Source organism: Protopterus annectens, chromosome 10.part0 (genome assembly GCF_019279795.1).
Source record: "Protopterus annectens isolate FY-2018-M chromosome 10.part0, PAN1.0, whole genome shotgun sequence".
Taxonomy (NCBI): Eukaryota; Metazoa; Chordata; order Ceratodontiformes; family Protopteridae; genus Protopterus; species Protopterus annectens.
In genome coordinates this window covers 1453118115-1453136022 of record NC_056744.1, presented here as the reverse complement: position 1 = coordinate 1453136022, position 17908 = coordinate 1453118115, and the positions used below count along the sequence as shown (strand labels likewise).

Below are 17908 nucleotides of genomic sequence, written 5' to 3'. Positions count from 1 at the left end.
AGAAGTAAGACTCTTTCTTCTGGAAGCCTTCGCGTGGTGGTGTCCAGTCCTGCTCCAATAAAGACGATATGCTGCGATGGAGACAAGGCTGATTTTTCTGAGTTTATTGTAATGCCCAGCTGGTTGCACAGTGACAGAGTGGATTCCCTGGCCTGATTGAGTTTATGCCTGGTGGTGGAAGGTGTGGAGCCAATCGTCTAGGTACGGAAACACCTGGAATCGTAAACGTCTCAGGTGAGCCGTGACCACTGCCATGAATTTGGTGAACACTTTGGGGGCTGTAGTGAGACCAAAGGGCAGGGCTCAAAACTGGTAATGATTGGCTCCCAGCTGGAAGCGCAGATGATCCCTGGATGACTTGGCCATTTTTATGTGGTAGTATGCATCCTGGAGATCTATCGAGCACATCTAATTGTCTTTCCCTAAGAAGGGAAGTATCGACTGAAGCATGACCATCCGAAACTTCTTTTCTTTACAGATTTGTTTAGTCTGCTGAGGTCCAATATAGGTCTCCAGACCCTGTCTTTTTTGGAACTAAAAAGAATCTTGAGTAAGGTCCGGATCCTGTCTGGTCTGCTGGGACTGGTTGGATGACTCTTTTTCTTAGCAATGTCTGGACCTCTACTGTTGCTTGTTCCCTGTAACTGGGTGGAACGTCCGAGATTTTTCTTGTCGGTAGAGGGGGTGCAGCGAATGGGATGAAGCATCCTCTGGAAATGATACTTTGTCTCCAGTTGTCGTTTGTTATTTTGAGCCAGGCGTCTGGGTACAAAGATAAGCGACCCCCGGACTGCCTCCAGAGCAGGACAGTCGGGCCTCCTTTCAGAAGCGCTGATAGGGCTTCCCAAAGAAGTGATCTCTGTTGCCCTGGTTTTGCAGACCCCCTCTACTGTGAGGGCAGTGTCTTCCATTATTGCCCCCTCCTCTGCCACTGGAGGGGGGTTCACCACGTGTGTCCTGAATGGCTCCTTGGGCTATTCGGAAAGTACAGTTGTGTACACTTACCATAAATGTAGATGTTCAAGTGTATTCACTGTTGCAGTCATTACATTTGGGGTAATCTGCTGGCAGGTTGTCCTCAGTCGGCCTGATTAACAAAGTCTTGGGTCCTGCATCAGTTGCTGTCCCTTCTTCCATAACGTCAGGTTGTCAGGGGTATAAAACAGGCAGCCGACACCATTACATCAGTTTTTCTTGCCCCAGATGTCAGGTGCCCCCCAAATAGGGAGCAAAATATATATATATATTTAAAAACACAAAAAATATACCTCCAAACAAAAGCAAATACACCAAAAAGGCTTTTAAGCATAGTAAAAGAAAGTAGAGGTATAGTAAGAGAAAAACAGGGGGCTGGAGGGAGGGTAACCAGGACTGTAACAGTGAATACACTCGAACATTTACATTTATGTTGTGTTCACAACTGTACTATGTTCTTCTTGTTTCACTGTTGCAGTCATTACATTTGGGTAGATTCCCAAAGCTGTGGTTGGGAGGATGGATTTATACAGCATTAGGACCAGCTATAAGGCCCTGCAGGACAGCAATGGCAAAGCCAGCTCTGGATTTAGAGAAGAAAGGTAAATGGTAATGTTTGGTGATGGTATGAACTGAGCTCCAGGTAGCAGCTTCTAGAATGTCTTTGGTAGGAACACCTCTGAGAAAGGCTGTAGAAGTAGATACAGCCCTGGTGGAATGAGATCTGATTCCCTGGGGGATAGTTTTACCATGGTGCATATAGCAGAAACTAATACAATGGCTTATCCATTTGGAAATAAGTCTGCTTTGAAATAGCCTTTCCCTCTGCCCCTGCAGCAAATGCCATCAGCAGTTGTTCAGATTTTCTTATAGATTTTGTCCAGCTCAAGTAAAATCTAAGGTGCCTGTGTACATCCAATGAATGCAGAATCTGCTCTCCCTTGTTCTGTGGATTGGGAAAGAAAGTTGGCAAATGAATGGTCTGATTAAGAGCCACACTGGATACCACCTTAGGCATGAAGGATGGATTGGTCCTGAGAGACACCCTGTCCGCATGAAAAATAATGAAAGGCTCCACTGCCATAAGACTCTATAATTCAAAAATCCTTCTAGCTGAAGTGACTGCTAAAAGGAAAGCTGTTTTCCAGGAGAGAAATTTTAAGTCTGCAGTAGCAGATGGCTCGAAAGGAAGGAGAGTGAGCTTCTCCAAGACAAAGTTAAGGTCCCAAGCAGGGGTTGGAGCTCTCCTGGGTGGTCTTAAGTTTTTGCCCCTCTGAGATACTGCTTTAGCAGAGGATGAGAGAAGAGGACAGGTTCTGTGTTGTAATGAGCTGAAATGGCTGAGGCATGGATTGTTATGGAAGAAAAGGACAGGCCCTTGTGAAATATCTTAGTTAAGTATTGTAAAATCTGAGGAATATTGGGCACTGCTGTGCTTATTTCTTGTGAATGGTTCCAGGCACAGAATCTTTTCCATTTGTCAGCATAAGATTTTCTAGTACTAGGCCTTCTCGCCTACAAAATGACATTCATCACAGGTTTGCTGAGGGATGCTAAGGGTGAATTTAGGTAATTAGCCACGCTGCAAGATTCTAAGTTTGGAGCGGAGTGTGCAGAATTTGGTTGTTCTGCTGAGACAGTAAGTATCTGAGCAGGTGCCATGGTGGAAGGTGTGACACATTGCGCAGGAGTGGGTACCAGTGTTGGTGAGGCCAGTCTGGAGCAATCAGAATAATTTTTGGTTTGTCCTGTTTGACTTTTAGTAGAACTTTGGAGAGCAGAGGCAGAGGGGAAAAAGCACAGACTGATAGGTTTTTCCAGATGAATGATAGAGCATCCACTTTCCAGGCTTTTTTGTGATGAGCTCTTGTGCAGAATTTGTCCAACTGATAGTTCTGAGGTGAGGCAAAAATATCTATCTCTGGACTCCCCCATTTGCGTGTCAACATGTTGAAAATCCATGGTTCCAGTTTCCATTTGTGTGGGTCCATGAGATTTCTGCTTAGTTCGTCTGCCAGAGTATTCATCTTTCCTGGCAGGAATTGAGCTTGTAGCTGTATTTGGTAGGTCAAGGCCGTGTTCCACAATGCCATGGCTAGTCTGCAAAGGGGGTAGGCATGTGTACCCCCCCCTGCTTGTTTATGTACTACATAACTGTGGTGTTGTCTGTCTTTATCATTAATTGTCCTGGATGAAGGTAGTCCTTGAAGGCTGTCAGTGCATTCTGTACAGCTAGCATCTCTTTCTGATTGACATGAAGGTGCATTTGATTTGGGCTCCATTCGCCCTGAATGCACTTCCCTGCCAGATGAGCCCCCCCCAAGCATTGTCTGATGTGTCTGTAGTTAAGATTTGGGCGGCAGGGGGTGGAGTGAATGGCACCCTTGTTTTGGTGGCAGGCCTCTGCCCACCATAGGAACTCTAGTTGCAGGCAAGGTATGATAGGAATCATTGTTTCCAGGCTGTGACAATGTTGACTCCATAAACTTTTTAAGTACCACTGAAGTTTCCTCATATGCAGTCTTGCATATGGAATTAGAAGAATGCAGGAGGCCATGAACCCCAAGGCTTGCAGAATTTGTCTTGCAAATAGCAGGGTTTTTGTGGCCACCTGTTTGAAGTAAGTTACCAAATGAATTTGCTTTTCTGGCATAAGGTAAGCCATCTGGGCAGTTGTATTCAAGCTTGCACCCAGGAATGTAATTTTTTGAGAGGGTACCAGTTGTGATTTCTTTTCATTTATGGTGTACCCCAGACAAGTTAGAACCCTTTTACAAACGCTAGATGCTTTAGAAGAATGTCCTTGTTTTCTGCCTGAATTGAGACAATCGTCCAGGTATGGGTATATTTGAATATTTCTTTGACTGCAAAATGCAATTACTGGAGCCAGGCACTTTGTGAAGACCCTGGGCACAGTAGATAAGCCAAACGGCAGTGCAGAGAACTGGTAATGCAAGTAGCCTGCTTTGAAGCGGAGGAATCTTCTGCAAGATTCCCTGATTGGGATATGCAGGTAAGCCTCTTTTAAGTCTAGAGTTACCGACCAGGCATCTTTGTCTAGCATAGGAAGTAACTGTTGAAGAGTCAGCATCTTGAATTTTGGAATGTCCAGAAATGTGTTTAGAGTAGACAAGTCCAGAATTGGACGCCATGATTTGTCTTTTCTGGGTACCAGGAAAAGTCTTGAATAGAAACCTTGTCCCTTTTCCTCTGCTGGTACTGGCTGAATGGCCCCCATGTTCATGAGGGACAGTACTTGTTTCTGGGCCTCTGCGCACTGATTTGGGGGCAGGTCTGGCCATCTGTTTGGGATTGGCAACGTGTGGAAATGAAATCTGTATCCCTGGGATACTATATTTAAAACCCATTTGTCCTGGGTTATAAGTTGCCAGTTTCTTGCATGAAGTGCCAGTTTTCCCCGCAAAGGGGCGGCTAAAAGGTAAGTGCTTGGTGAGTGTAGAGGGAAGTCATTGAGACTGTTTACCATAGGGTGGTGCCTTGTTGTTTCCAGATTTGGAGGTGGAGGCACCCCACTGTTTTGTTCTAAAAGTCCCTTGTGACTGAAACCTGGAGCCTTTGGAATGTCTGGGTTTGACTTGAGTGGCTCTCGAAGGAACTGGAAAGGACCAGTTCTTAGTAGGCCAGTGCCTACTAAATCTTGGAGGTTGCACTTGTAAGAAATCTTTCACAGTTTGCATAGATTTAGCTTTATCTTCCATCTTTTTTAAGACTTCTTCAGCCTTATTACCAAAGAGACGGTCCTGTTGTAAAGGAGCATCCAAAAATTTTGCTTTAACATGATCAGGCAGAGTTTGCTCTTTGAGCCAAGCATGCCTTCTTTGCACAGACCCAGTTACAGCAGCCCTGCAAGAGGTCTCCAAAGAATCAAAGCCACATTGCAAAGTATGTTTTCCAACTTGTTCAGCTGAACGCAATAAATCATGTAAATCTTTATTTTCCACACAGTCAGAAATTATCATCATTTTCTGTTTACGCAGTCTCATGATATGTTGTTGATATTTAAGCATATGAAATTGACAGTTTAAAGCCCTGATTGCCAAGGTTGCAGAAGTGTAAACCTTCTTACCCCATCTATCCAGCGCCCTGGAATATCTATCAGAAGGGGTAGGATTTTTAGCAGTAGAGGCCTTAATGCCCTTGGGATCCTGAGAAATGGTTTCAGGATCTGCAATAGGATTTTTGAAAAAGAATTTGTGGGAGTCAGGAACCCTGTAGTATCTGTCTGGCTTACAAGGAGCCGGAGGCAGAGAATCAGGAGCTATACTGGATTCTAAAAAAACATAATCAACAATGTCTAGAACAGGAGGTATAGCCAAAGGCCTATGCTGAGGAAGAAGAAGAAGATCCCCAAGTCTCTTTTTAGATTCAGAGAAATCCTGACTTTCCCAGTGGAAATGTTCCCTTAAGGTATGTAAAGTTTCCCCAAAAGAGAAATCCTCAGGGGAGGGAAGCAGAAGGAATGGAATCTTCTGCATCAGAGTCCTCATAAGTAGGTAGAGACAAATCCTGTTCATTAGAAGATTCAGAAGAAATAGAATCCTGTTCAGAAGATTCATAATCAATGTCTTGCCTAGGCCTCTTAGGAGGAGGAGGTTGGCTACCCCTGATCAAAGTAATTAAAACTTCAGCCATTTTGATAATTTGTTTTTTAGGCATGGGGCCTGCACATGTGGCCCAGACATTGTTTTTTTTAGACATAGATTTAGATTTTGGCCTTAGTTTTGAAGATGGCGTCGGTCTAATATACAAATCCGTAGGCCTGAAAACACCCTCAGAAGCCGGTGCCTGCACAGCGGCTCCGGACCCATCTAAGGTAGAGACATCCACGGGATCCATAATTTATGCATCTCGTGGCATACCGGACTATGAATGGGTCTCAGTAGAGGCCTGCGAATCAGAAGTAGCAGTTATCAGGGGCTGCGAAAGCGCCTCACTGAGTACCAGCGAACTGGTGACTGGCTTAGAAGTGTCGTCGTCAGTTTTGGACGTCGATGACCTTTCTCTTTTTCTTTGCGTTTTTTAGGTATTCCGGTAGTCGGATTGCTAACTGATGACATTTCTGGATAATTAAATCGTGAGCCAAAATATTTAGAAGCAAAAATATACCGACGTTTAATAGTGCGGGATTAAATTTAGCACAAAACTGACAGCAAGGTACATTGTGGTCAGGGCATGGGCAAGGAATACAGTACAAATGAAAATCCTTATGAGGTATTTGCTTTCCACAAGTAATGCAATTATTAACTTTTACTGACATCGGTAAGGAGAAAGAAAAAGTTTCCCCAACGGGGTACTTAGCTTTTAGTTGAAGACTTTGGTTCTCAAACTCTAAAACAAAAATTTCAGGAGTCAGCTGACCGGCACTTGCGAACTGCTTCTGCTTTGGGCACTGCACATTCAGAAAGACTAATGTAATGGCATCGGCTGCATGTTTTATACTCCTGATGTCATGGAAGAAGGCAACCGACGCAGGACCCACGACTTTGTTAATCAGACTGACTGAGGGCAAAATGCCAGCAGATTACCCCAAATGTAATGACTGCAACAGTGAAACACAAAGAACATTCACATTTTTCCTCCCCTTTGACCCTTGGGATAGGGCCTGGTATTGGTGGAAAAATGGACTCCGATGGCAGACAGAGTCTTTCCCTCCTGCTCACACCTGGTTGAAGTTTCCTCAACTTTGGGCCTGAAAAGGGATGAGCCATCAAAAGGGGTATTCACAAAGGATGACTTGAAGGGCTCCACGAAGGAAAACAAGCGCATCCAGGAGTGTCTCCTAAGAACAACTCCTGTACCCGCTGCCCTGCTCCTTCCATCAGTTGCATATGAAATGAGGCGCATGAACGAGTTAACAATGGAGTTGAGGGCAGCAAGCTGGGAGGCAACTTTGTCTGTCGCTCCTGCAGTTACTGTACCCTGAAGAGCATCTCCCAGCTCTTTACGGAGATCTCTTTGTAGTCTCGTAAAATGGGTTAAATAGTTAAGCGAACAAAGTGCAAAAGTCGCTGAACTAAACATGCGCTTCCCTGATCTATACATGATCCTGGAGTCTCTGTTAGGAGGATGGAAAGACGAGGAAGTTTCAGACATTTCCTTTTTGGTGGCTGCCGCCGCCACCACCATGGCATCAACTGGCACACATTTGGTCAAGAAGGACTTATCTTGGGGGCAGAAATGAACTTATTAGGCCTCCTAGGGACAGGGTTCATGGTGTCCGGAGACTCCCACAACCTTTCATGAGACCAGCTGCATTAAGCTCATCGAAGGGCGGAGACACCCAAGAGGTGGAGGGCTGAGACCCAAAAGCCTTCAGGAGAACAAACCGACTCAACTCGTCCTCAGAAGGGTTGGTGGACTGCCAGTCACCCCTCTGCCTAAGGATTTCAAGTACCTCTGCAAATGAGATATCCTCAGAGGGGGACCATGGGGACCTTTCTGATTCATCCAAGTCAGTATCAGATGTTATGGACTCTTGAGGGGAGTCTAAATGTTTCCTCTTACACACTCTCTTCCTGGGAAGTTCATAAGTGGGAGCTTCTGGTGAGGTCTCGGAAGAGCATGGGCCACGCAATGGGGCTTCATGAGGCTCTGGATTTCTGCGTTTTGCTAGGATCTGTGAGGCAGAAGCAGACACAGGTGAAGAAGCCGGACCTGAGGTTGCGGATGCCTTGGGAGACACAACTCTCATCATGGTTTTGAAGGCACCCATGCTCCGATGCGAAGGGACCGATGGATCAGAGGAAACAGTTGATACCCCCGGCATGGGACAGTGGGCTCTGAGCCTGAAGTAGGAGCCGAGCTCATCTAAGCCGAAGCCCTGAGAGGCAGAGTCGGAACCGACAAGTCGGTTCGACTATCCTCCCCAGACCTGACCAGAGAGTGTCGGCTCCTAGAGTCCTCGATCGGTGCTGAGGACATCAGAGTGAATAGAACCGAAGATACTGGAGCAGGCATCCGCTCCAAAGGCTCCACAATCAGCAAGTCCGACTCCTCCAGCTCCGAAGAACTACATATTACCCCTAATGAGAATAACTGGGATCATACTGTAGATAATTTGAAGGTACCCATGCATGGGATAAAGCATTTAGGAGCTACCTCAATCCACTGGTAGCACAGGGGACAGCCCTGAGGTAAATTTTCTGTTTCCCACCCACAGATATAAGTTGCACTTGAATATGGACAGGGATGAACTTTGTTTTTTATGTGAATCAAGAATCTGTTCTGTAGCAGTGGTGCACTCTGCGAGAGTTACACCTGTCCCTCCAAACTGTTCTGTTAAAGTTGTAGAAAAGGTTTAGATCCATAGACCAAGTATTTCTGATGCCATTTGACTTGCTGATGTGCAGTAAATCCATAAGTAATGGGTTGGAGGATGCCTTGTATACCAGACACGTCACCTCTTAGCAGTCTACTGGATACCGAGTACAGTGACAAGGCTATTTAAGATATTCTGTGGGAAGGTTGTCAGGAGCTACAGGTGTTTTCAGTTTGAGAAAGGACTCTTTTGCAGTACAGGTGGGGACTAGTTGTAAAAGTAACAACCCACAACTGGGTGACATGAGACTTCTTCCCAGGATTAGCTGATCAGCTTCATTCTAAATGAAGGCTGGGTGATGCAAGAATCCTGGGATACACTTGACCCCCACCACCACTGGGAGTAGGGCACATCATTCCTGCTACCCTCATCTTTCACATCTCTGAAGGAGGTAAGTAATCTCTAGTCCTATACGACAGCAATCTCACCACCTGCAGGGAACAGGATGGGGGCCTTACCCTCAAGGAGGGTCACACCTCAAACAGCTCTTAAAATATCTGCCCTTTTGGATATCCAAAATATTCAAAAAAACCATTGATCCTGATCAACAATTGTATCTATGAATAAAAATAGTATCAAATTTAAACATTTACTAAATAACAGAAATATAAATTATTTGACCTATAAATAGGGGATTTACGCTTTCAGCGAATAGATATTCACTTCCCTATTTATCCATTCATTCTTATATTTATTTATTTATTTATTTGACCTTTAAGCATAAGAATGTTTATTCATTTATTCATTCATTTATTCATATATCACATTGTAATAGAACTATCTGTATTATAACATAATACAGTAAGCTTTATCTATGTTACTGTAACAGGTTATGTTCTGTAATTACATGTGTTTTTATTAAATATTATCTAAACATTTTAAATGTTTTAAATGTGCTAATCCTTTTTATATCAGGTGGCTTTTTCTAATTTAGTCTAATTCTACTTTTAACGCTCATGAAAACACTTGTCGCTAACATTAATTTAAAGGGTCTAAAAATGCACTGACCAGTAGTCACAGTATGGTGTACGAACATTTCAGTATTGTTGATGTATTTAGGTTTTATAAAATGAATGCAGCATTTGAAAATTTCTTTAAGTTTGCATTAATTTTTAATTGGAAGATTGCCTGAGTTGTCTGTTTTAATTTGGCGCCTTTTCCAGATTTATTAGTATAAATAGATGGTTTGAATTTTAATTGCATTGTCTGATGAAGCGTGGTGGTGACCACGCCTTACAATAAACGTTTTGGTCTTTATATACTGGATTTTCTGTTATTTAGTGAATTTATGGTTCCTGATCTAATGACTTTATGGTTTACTGCAAATTGAAGCTTATTGCATATTGAATCAGCGAAGCTGTTGCTTCTATTTTACTGCTCTGCCGCTACACTTTTTGTGAGCTTCAGTCCGTATTGGACACATCGCTATTCTACACAGTTTGGTGAGAGAACCTGGTTGCTTTTCTCATTTTTGCCCTCAGTTACAGGCATTCTCTCTTCAGCTGCGGTGAAGAGTTTTTGAATATTACCTTCTCTACACTTTATTTTCACCGCCAGCACACGATGGATAACGCTGACATTGAACTTGACTACACTCCAGGGACGAGGGAAGCAGTAGTGCACCTAGAAGATTTGTTACATGTACAGGCTAACCCTTTATTGACCAACTGAACATGTTACTCCCGTGAACACAGAAGGTTTTAACATCTCTGACTTCAACCTTGTATCTAAAGCATTAGAGGATGATATGTACAAATTGCAAAGATATGAGGCAACATCTAGAGGCTTGTCTCCATTACTCCATTGTACCGAGAGGGATGCGGGTCATGTGCATGCCGTCTTACGGTGAGGCACATCCAGAACTCCTCAAAAAATGGCAGGATTTGAACACTGACCTCGGACACAGGTACATGAGGCTTCTTCTTGATTATTTTTCTCCTTTAGAAACTGAGCTGAGAGATAAGGTTGATGCTAATTTCAAAGATCTTAGCAACCGCTTTAAAGCGGACTATTGTACAATATATGTCTACAAGTAAATGCCTTCAGCGAAAGACTGAAGGCAACAAAAATGCGTAAACTACAAAGGGACTTCCAAGATTTTAAATTAAGACAGGTATTTGTTTGGCCAAGAGGCAATAACTTAACACACAATGAGAATGATGGCTCAAATGTCAATGTAAAGAACACACAACGTTCTACTTCTGTAGAAGGCACTTCTGCTAGCAATGCTATTGATACTATATTGCCGACCAATGTTACCTTGTCTATTGCTAGTTTAGAGGGGGCTAACGATAGTTCTTTAGTTCCTAATATGACTGACACGCCCCCTCCGAACCAACTAGCGTTGTTAAAAGCCGTTACTAATCCAGGAGCTAGACCAAAAGATCCTGACATTGTAGCTCCTTTGGGTTCCTCGTCAAAAAACTTCCTACCATACCCAGTGAAACAAAGGTTTCAGAACAGAGGACGGTCTAATAGTCGAGCCCAAAAAGGAAGCTATCTGCGGAAAGCTTCCAATCCACAGGACGAACAAAAAAGTGACTGGTTTATTGTATAACTATTCTGACTACAGTTTCTCTGATTCTGACATTTCTCTTTTAAATCGTGGCTTGAATTTTATTCCAGCCTGTTCTGATACACTTACTAATGTTTTAATCAATTTAAGACTGTTTTGCAGATGGGTAGCCTTAAAAGTTTTCTTCAAAGAGAAACCTGATTTAAACAAAAATGCTACACCTACTGTTTTTAAAAGGAGAAGCACTTTTATGCCCCCGTTACCCCATTGTATAGAATGCTTTTTACATATCTGTGAGCAAGATTTTTATGAATTATTTTCCACTAAAGTGAAACCTGGCTTTTTTAATTTAAATCTAGATGAATTTAATTCCTTGAAACACTTAAAACAATATGATAAAATCTCTGTTAAACCTGCCGATAAGGGAGGAGGGATTGTGGTACTGAACAGGGCTGAATATAACACTAACATGTGCCTAATGCTTACTGATGAAACGACATATATTAAATTAGAATTGTGTAGAGTGAAGACTATCATCAAGAATGTACATGATATGTTGTATGATCTGCTCATTTGCAGACAGATTAATGAAGATATGTACAGTTATCTTTTGGTGGAAAACCCCACCATACCTATTATTAAAGGACTCCTGAAAATTCACAAGAACACCTACCCCATCCCTCGACCTATAGTATCAGGCGATCACTGGGTCACTGCCAATGCTTCCTGCTTTGTAGAGTTTTTACTCAGACCAGTGGTTGATTCTTTTGATACTATTTTAAAAGATACCTATCACCTATTAGCATGCCTGTCAGAGATACAACTAGATACTCAACATCATGATTACATTTTGATTACCTTGGATGTGAAGAACCTCTTCACTTCAATTGGTATTGAGGCCATAAGAGATATATTAATGTTGGATAAATCCTTTTCTAATGACAAGCAGTTACTTACATGCCAACTGTTGGATGTTATATTAAATAACAATGTATTTATGTTTTTAAATGAGTATTATCTACAGAAATGGGGGGTGGCGATGGGCAAACACCTATTCCAACTTGGTTGTTTTGGCCTGGGAACGCTCTTACTTATTTACCCACCCCTGTTTACTCAGATGATAATTTATAAGCGTGGATGATATTTTTATTGTATGGAAAGGCACAGAGTTTGACTTTGTACAATTTTTGAACTATCTTGAGAGCACCTCCACCTTTTTACGGTTTACTATGGAATGCTCTAACAAATCCATTAATTTTCTGGATGTTACACTAAATATTAATGATGATGGTACTATAACCTCGACCATCTATAGAAAACCAACATGGAGGAACACACTTTTATCTTTTGACAGTATGCACCCTAGGTATGTTTTTCCTGGCATCATTAAGAGCCAATTCATCAGATTAAAAAGACTTTGTAAAGATCCACACTTGCTACAATTTGAAGCGGATCACCTAGAATCATTATTTAGAGAGGCTATGATTCAGATCTAGTTACAAAAACAAGAAATAGTGTAATTAGGACTACATTATCAAGTAACCAGGAGATAACTACCACCACCAATAGATATTCCACAAGATGCAAGGATTATGTACCTATAATTCTGAATTTTTCTAGTATCATCAATGACATTAAAAAGGTTTTTCATAATAACTGGAAATTACTTATGATAGATCCCTTTGTTAAACAATTGGTAGGGAACAAACCACACTTCATGTTCAGTAATAGCCCGAACCTAAAACAGCTATTATGTAATGATAAAGTTAGCAGTGATGAATTAAGTTCACCATTTACTAATAAGAAAGGTACCTTTCCCTGTTACAATTGCAGGAGGTGCAGCTACATTTCAAAAGAAATAGATTTCAAACATCCTACTTTGAACTATAGTTTCCATCCTAGGTTCTATGCTAATTGCTGTACTAAGAATCTTATTTATTTGGCCACATGTAAAAATTGTACATCGTTTTACATTGGCCTTACCAAAAGATGTCTGAAAGACAGAATTTATGGTCATCTTTATGACATTCAGAAGAAAAATGAACTAAACGCTTTAGCTAAGCACATCTTGGAACAGCCCCACCATAGCTTTGAATTTAAGGTATTGGAGATAGTTACGCCCAATAAAAGAGGTGGGGATAGTTCATTACTTCTAAATAATAAGGAGTTAAAATGGATATTAAGATTGGCTGCACACATACCTCCTGGTATTAATAACCAAGTTTCTATTAAACCAGTTTTGGAATCCAGATAAAACTCTGTACATGAAGGTCTATTAATGGAGTGTAACCCTGGTTTATCATAACTGTCAAAAAATTTCTTAGTTCTCACTTTTAGTTCTCAATTATATACTTCAACATAAATACATTATTATATGTTTATATCCTAGTCGTGTATATTGTCCTTTGTTAATTTAACTAGTAAAAATATTCTTTATATACAAAGGCTTTTTTACACAGTGTATCCAACTGGTTGTATTCACTCATGTATGCTTTTATCCAACAACACAAGTTGTATTATACCCATTTTACTTGTTACTTTTCAGTACTACATACACGATATTCATTTTTAATCATTTATTCATTTTATCTATGTCAGCAGGTTTTCATTTATTTATATATTCATATATACATATATTTTTCATATATATTTTTTACATTATATTTTACATTCCATAAACATACAGCGTAATTATGTATATATTCTTCAAAACATATTTTCATATTTCATACACATATTTACAGATTCAATATTTAATATTTTTAATATTTAACATTTAATATTTATTTCATCTAGATTTCAATATTTCAGGTTAATTGATTTTTAATATTTCTTCACTTATGATCTTGATCAATAATTTAAATTTCGACCATTGATCCTGATCAACAATTGTATCTATGAATAAAAATAGTATCAAATTTAAACATTTACTAAATAACAGAAATATAAATTATTTGACCTATAAATAGGGGATTTACGCTTTCAGCGAATAGATATTCACTTCCCTATTTATCCATTCATTCTTATATTTATTTATTTATTTATTTATTTGACCTTTAAGCATAAGAATGTTTCTTCATTTATTCATTCATTTATTCATATATCACATTGTAATAGAACTATCTGTATTATAATATAATACAGTAAGCTTTATCTATGTTACTGTAACAGGTTATGTTCTGTAATTACATGTGTTTTTATTAAATATTATCTAAACATTTTAAATGTTTTAAATGTGCTAATCCTTTTTATATCAGGTGGCTTTTTCTAATTTAGTCTAATTCTACTTTTAACGCTCATGAAAACACTCGTCGCTAACATTAATTTAAAGGGTCTAAAAATGCACTGACCAGTAGTCACAGTATGGTGTACGAACATTTCAGTATTGTTGATGTATTTAGGTTTTTTTATAAAATGAATGCAGCATTTGAAAATTTCTTTAAGTTTGCATTAATTTTTAATTGGAAGATTGCCTGAGTTGTCTGTTTTAATTTGGTGCCTTTTCCAGATTTATTAGTATAAATAGATGGTTTGAATTTTAATTGCATTGTCTGATGAAGCGTGGTGGTGACCTGGTCTTTATATACTGGATTTTCTGTTATTTAACGAAGTGAATTTATGGTTCCTGATCTAATGACTTTATGGTTTACTGCAAATTGAAGCTTATTGCATATTGAATCAGCTGTTGCTTTTACTGCTCTGCCGCTACACTTTTTTGTGAGCTTCAGTCCGTATTGGACACATCGCTATTCTACACAGTTTCGTGGTGAGAGAACCTGGTTGCTTTTCTCCTTTTGGATATCATTAACTTATGCCTGAGGCTTTGCTGAGGACTCATGTTTTATTATGCAAAGAAAACCAAAGGCTTTGCCCTTCTAACTCCTTTGAGTGGCAGGATTAAAGCTCTAGCAGTTGTTGTATTGTTTAGAACATTCTCCTACCAAAGACAATCCAGGCAGTACCAGTACGGATCTTTGTTAGTAAAGTGAAGGTCACGTGGATGCTTAAACAGCAAGACTCAAGAACTGCTGTGTGAATGTCAAAAAATAGAGGGCTCAGGGGAACTATGCAGTTATGTACAGACTTACAGAAAGAAAGGGGACAAACTACCATTGCTAGAGAAGACATAATCAAACCATGGAACCATCAAAAAAGGTTCCTGAAGAATATTAAAGCAGTTTCTGTAATTTCCTGATCAAATCTCCGAATAGTAGTAGATCATAACAAAGCCATCAAAAAAACACCAGAACATGTACTACATTAAAAATTGCGTACAAGGGAATTTTCTACTACTGGAGAAGAAAATGTTACTAGACATGCTTCACTTACTTCTGCAAATCAGCTATCTCATTATTTAAGAAGTCCAACTCCTTGATTGCAGAAAAATCAGTCATTAAGCTGAAAGATACAGTGTTCTGTAAAAGATTCAGAGAGAAAGATACTGTTAATGGCTCAAAATGGTAACTGAAGGCAAGCAATCAGGCACATTACAAAAGTACAACTACTGGTTAAATTCTGAATGCTTCAATATAAATATGTAATATCACCACCTTATTGGTGGAGTGAGGAAACACATGAATATACAGTAACATGCTATATTATCAGGAAATAAATTTATAATGCAGGAGAAAGTAGAACTGTGTACACTACCCATAACTGTTGTGCTAACACCACTTGGGATTTTCTGCCTTGGAAAGCCCTTGGCTGGCCCAAATATCAATGATCCCAGGGGCCTAGCTGATGCCCTCCAGTCAGATGTAAAGACGTTTGTGGATAAAGGGCCGTCAACTGGTGCCATTTCTTCAAGGCTTTCATAACCCCCTCCCCATCAGGTCAAGCCCAACTCTCCTTGTCCCTGGCAGGGAGAAATACCTGGCTGAAAGAAGAGGGAGGAAGGAAGCAAGGAGGGGACAGAAAAGGTTAACCATCTCAATCCGCAAGAAAAAAAAACAGAGGGGGTGGTGGGAGGGAATAGATACTACAACGGTAAAGATACTTGAACATCTACATTTATGGTAAATGTGTGCACAACTGTACTACATTTAGTGTGCTTCACTGTTGCAGTAATAAAATTTAGAAAGAGTCCCAAAGCTATAGAAAGGGGTGGTGGGCAGAGAGCAAGTAATGGCAGAAAAACAAGTTCTTACATGAATGCAGTGTTGAATCTAGCTCTGGCTATGGAAACAGAAGACAGGTTAAAATGTCTGGAGAAGCTGTGTAGAGGATCAGGTTGGTGCCACCAGAATGGACAGGAAGAAATTCAAGTGAGAAAGGCAGTGGTAGCTGCAGTGGCTCTAGTGGAATGTGTCTTGATTTGATTAGACACCTTTTTGCCTGGTGCTTGTAACAAGAGGTAAAACAATTAGAAACCCACTTAGAAATAGTCTGTTTGTCAACAGCATTTCCTTGTTTGCTGGTTGCAAAGACTACAACTAATGGGACAGATTTTCTGAAGTCCTTAGTTTTGTGCAGATAAAACCTGAGCTGCCTATGTACATCTAGAGAGTGAAAGGCTCTGTCCCACTTGGTTTTGTGGGTCAGTGAAGAGCACTAGTAATTGTATTGCATGGTTTAGATAGACTTCAGTGAGCACCTTAGCATAAAGGAGGAGTTGGCTCTCAGGAAGACTCCATCCTTGTGAAACGTTTCCCTACATAACTGCCTGTACCTCATAAATCCTTCTGGCTGAAGTGATAGCCATTAAGATGGAGGCTTTCCATGTGGTACATTTGAAGTCTGCCTCCTTTTAAGCCTACAGTCTCTTCAAAATATTTTTTTTCAGCAAAAACTTTGGTCCCCAAATGGGGCAGCAGCTTGTTAATATTCTATCACTACTGTATTGTCTGTCCTCATCAACAAAATGCCTGGTGTCCACTTTTATATGAAAGCTACAAGGCCTCTTAAGTAGAAGATGCTCTTAATAAATTGCTTTACTGTGACTTGTGAAAAAAAGGGGGCCTGGAGAAAAGCTCCACCCGGTAAGAAAAAAAAAACAAATGTTTACTTGCACTTACAGGTGACCCTTGGATTGGAAGCAGTTGGAAAATTGTTTCCATTTTGAGATGTAAAATTTCTTGATGTTGGGTCTCTTGCCTTTCTGAGGATGAATAAGATGCCCTTGTTAAAGAGATGGCTGGAAGGAATGAGGATTACACCATCTACCCTGCCAGCTTGAGTACTGTCAGACTGGGGTGTATGGTGGTACCTTTGCTCTGCGTTAGAAAATCCACCTCCAGAGGGAGCAGCCATGGTTCCAGTTTTGGCATCCACAGAAGCATGGTAAACCAGTGCTGCCTGGGCCAGAAGGGTGCTACTTGGATCATACTCTGCCCATCCTCTCTGATTTTCAGAAGTACTCTGTGGATAAGGGTTAGAGAAGTGAAGGCATAAAAAAAAAAAAAAAAAAAAAGACCTGTCCACTGGAAGGATAAAGAATCTATCCTCCAGGAACTACGATTTGGGACCCTTTAGCAAAACCTGGTGACTTCTCTGTTTTCATCTTTGTCAAAAAGTTCTACTGATGGTACACCCCATGTCTCTGAGTTTTCTGAAGGTAGACTTCAATGCCCATTCACAAAAGTGTGACACTGACCTCCTTAAGTGGTACGCTAGTTTATCCACCCAGGGAGGTACAGAGCTAGGAGGTGTAGTCCAAACCCCTGTGCTGTTGCCCAAAGCTGTAGGGCCAATTGGCATAGAGTAGGAGTGAGTAATCTTCTGCTTGTTAATATTCCATCACTACTGTATTGTCTGTCCTCATCAACAAAATGCCTGGTGTCCACTTTTATATGAAAGCTACAAGGCCTCTGTAAACTGTCATTGTTTCCTTTACATTGAAATGTTTTTAGGAAGGATCTGTCTCATGTAATTTGCACTGTCTTATTGTCTGTGTGCACTCCCAAAGCCAGATCTATGGCATCTGTGGTGATCACTTAAGGTCTCAAACACAGAATGAAGGTAACTCCTTTGTTTTGCTTGCATGCCTCTATTCACCACAAAAGTTCTATCTTGAGGCAAGGAAAAAGTGTTACTCTGAAGTCCTGATGATGCTTGGTGTGGAGACCACATACTTTTCAGGT

General features: G+C 40.7%; 1 protein-coding gene across 2 annotated transcripts in view; it reads right to left on the bottom strand.

The window, feature by feature from the left end:
- The window catches only part of EPS15 (epidermal growth factor receptor pathway substrate 15), a 2462763-nt gene that overhangs the window by 1111691 nt on the left and 1333164 nt on the right, over nucleotides 1-17908 (bottom strand). For both annotated transcript variants that reach the window (XM_044086083.1, XM_044086082.1), the window contains exon 12: nucleotides 15159-15244. In XM_044086083.1, the coding sequence (XP_043942018.1) occupies nucleotides 15159-15244 (86 nt within the window). The remainder of the gene's footprint in view (nucleotides 1-15158; nucleotides 15245-17908) is intronic.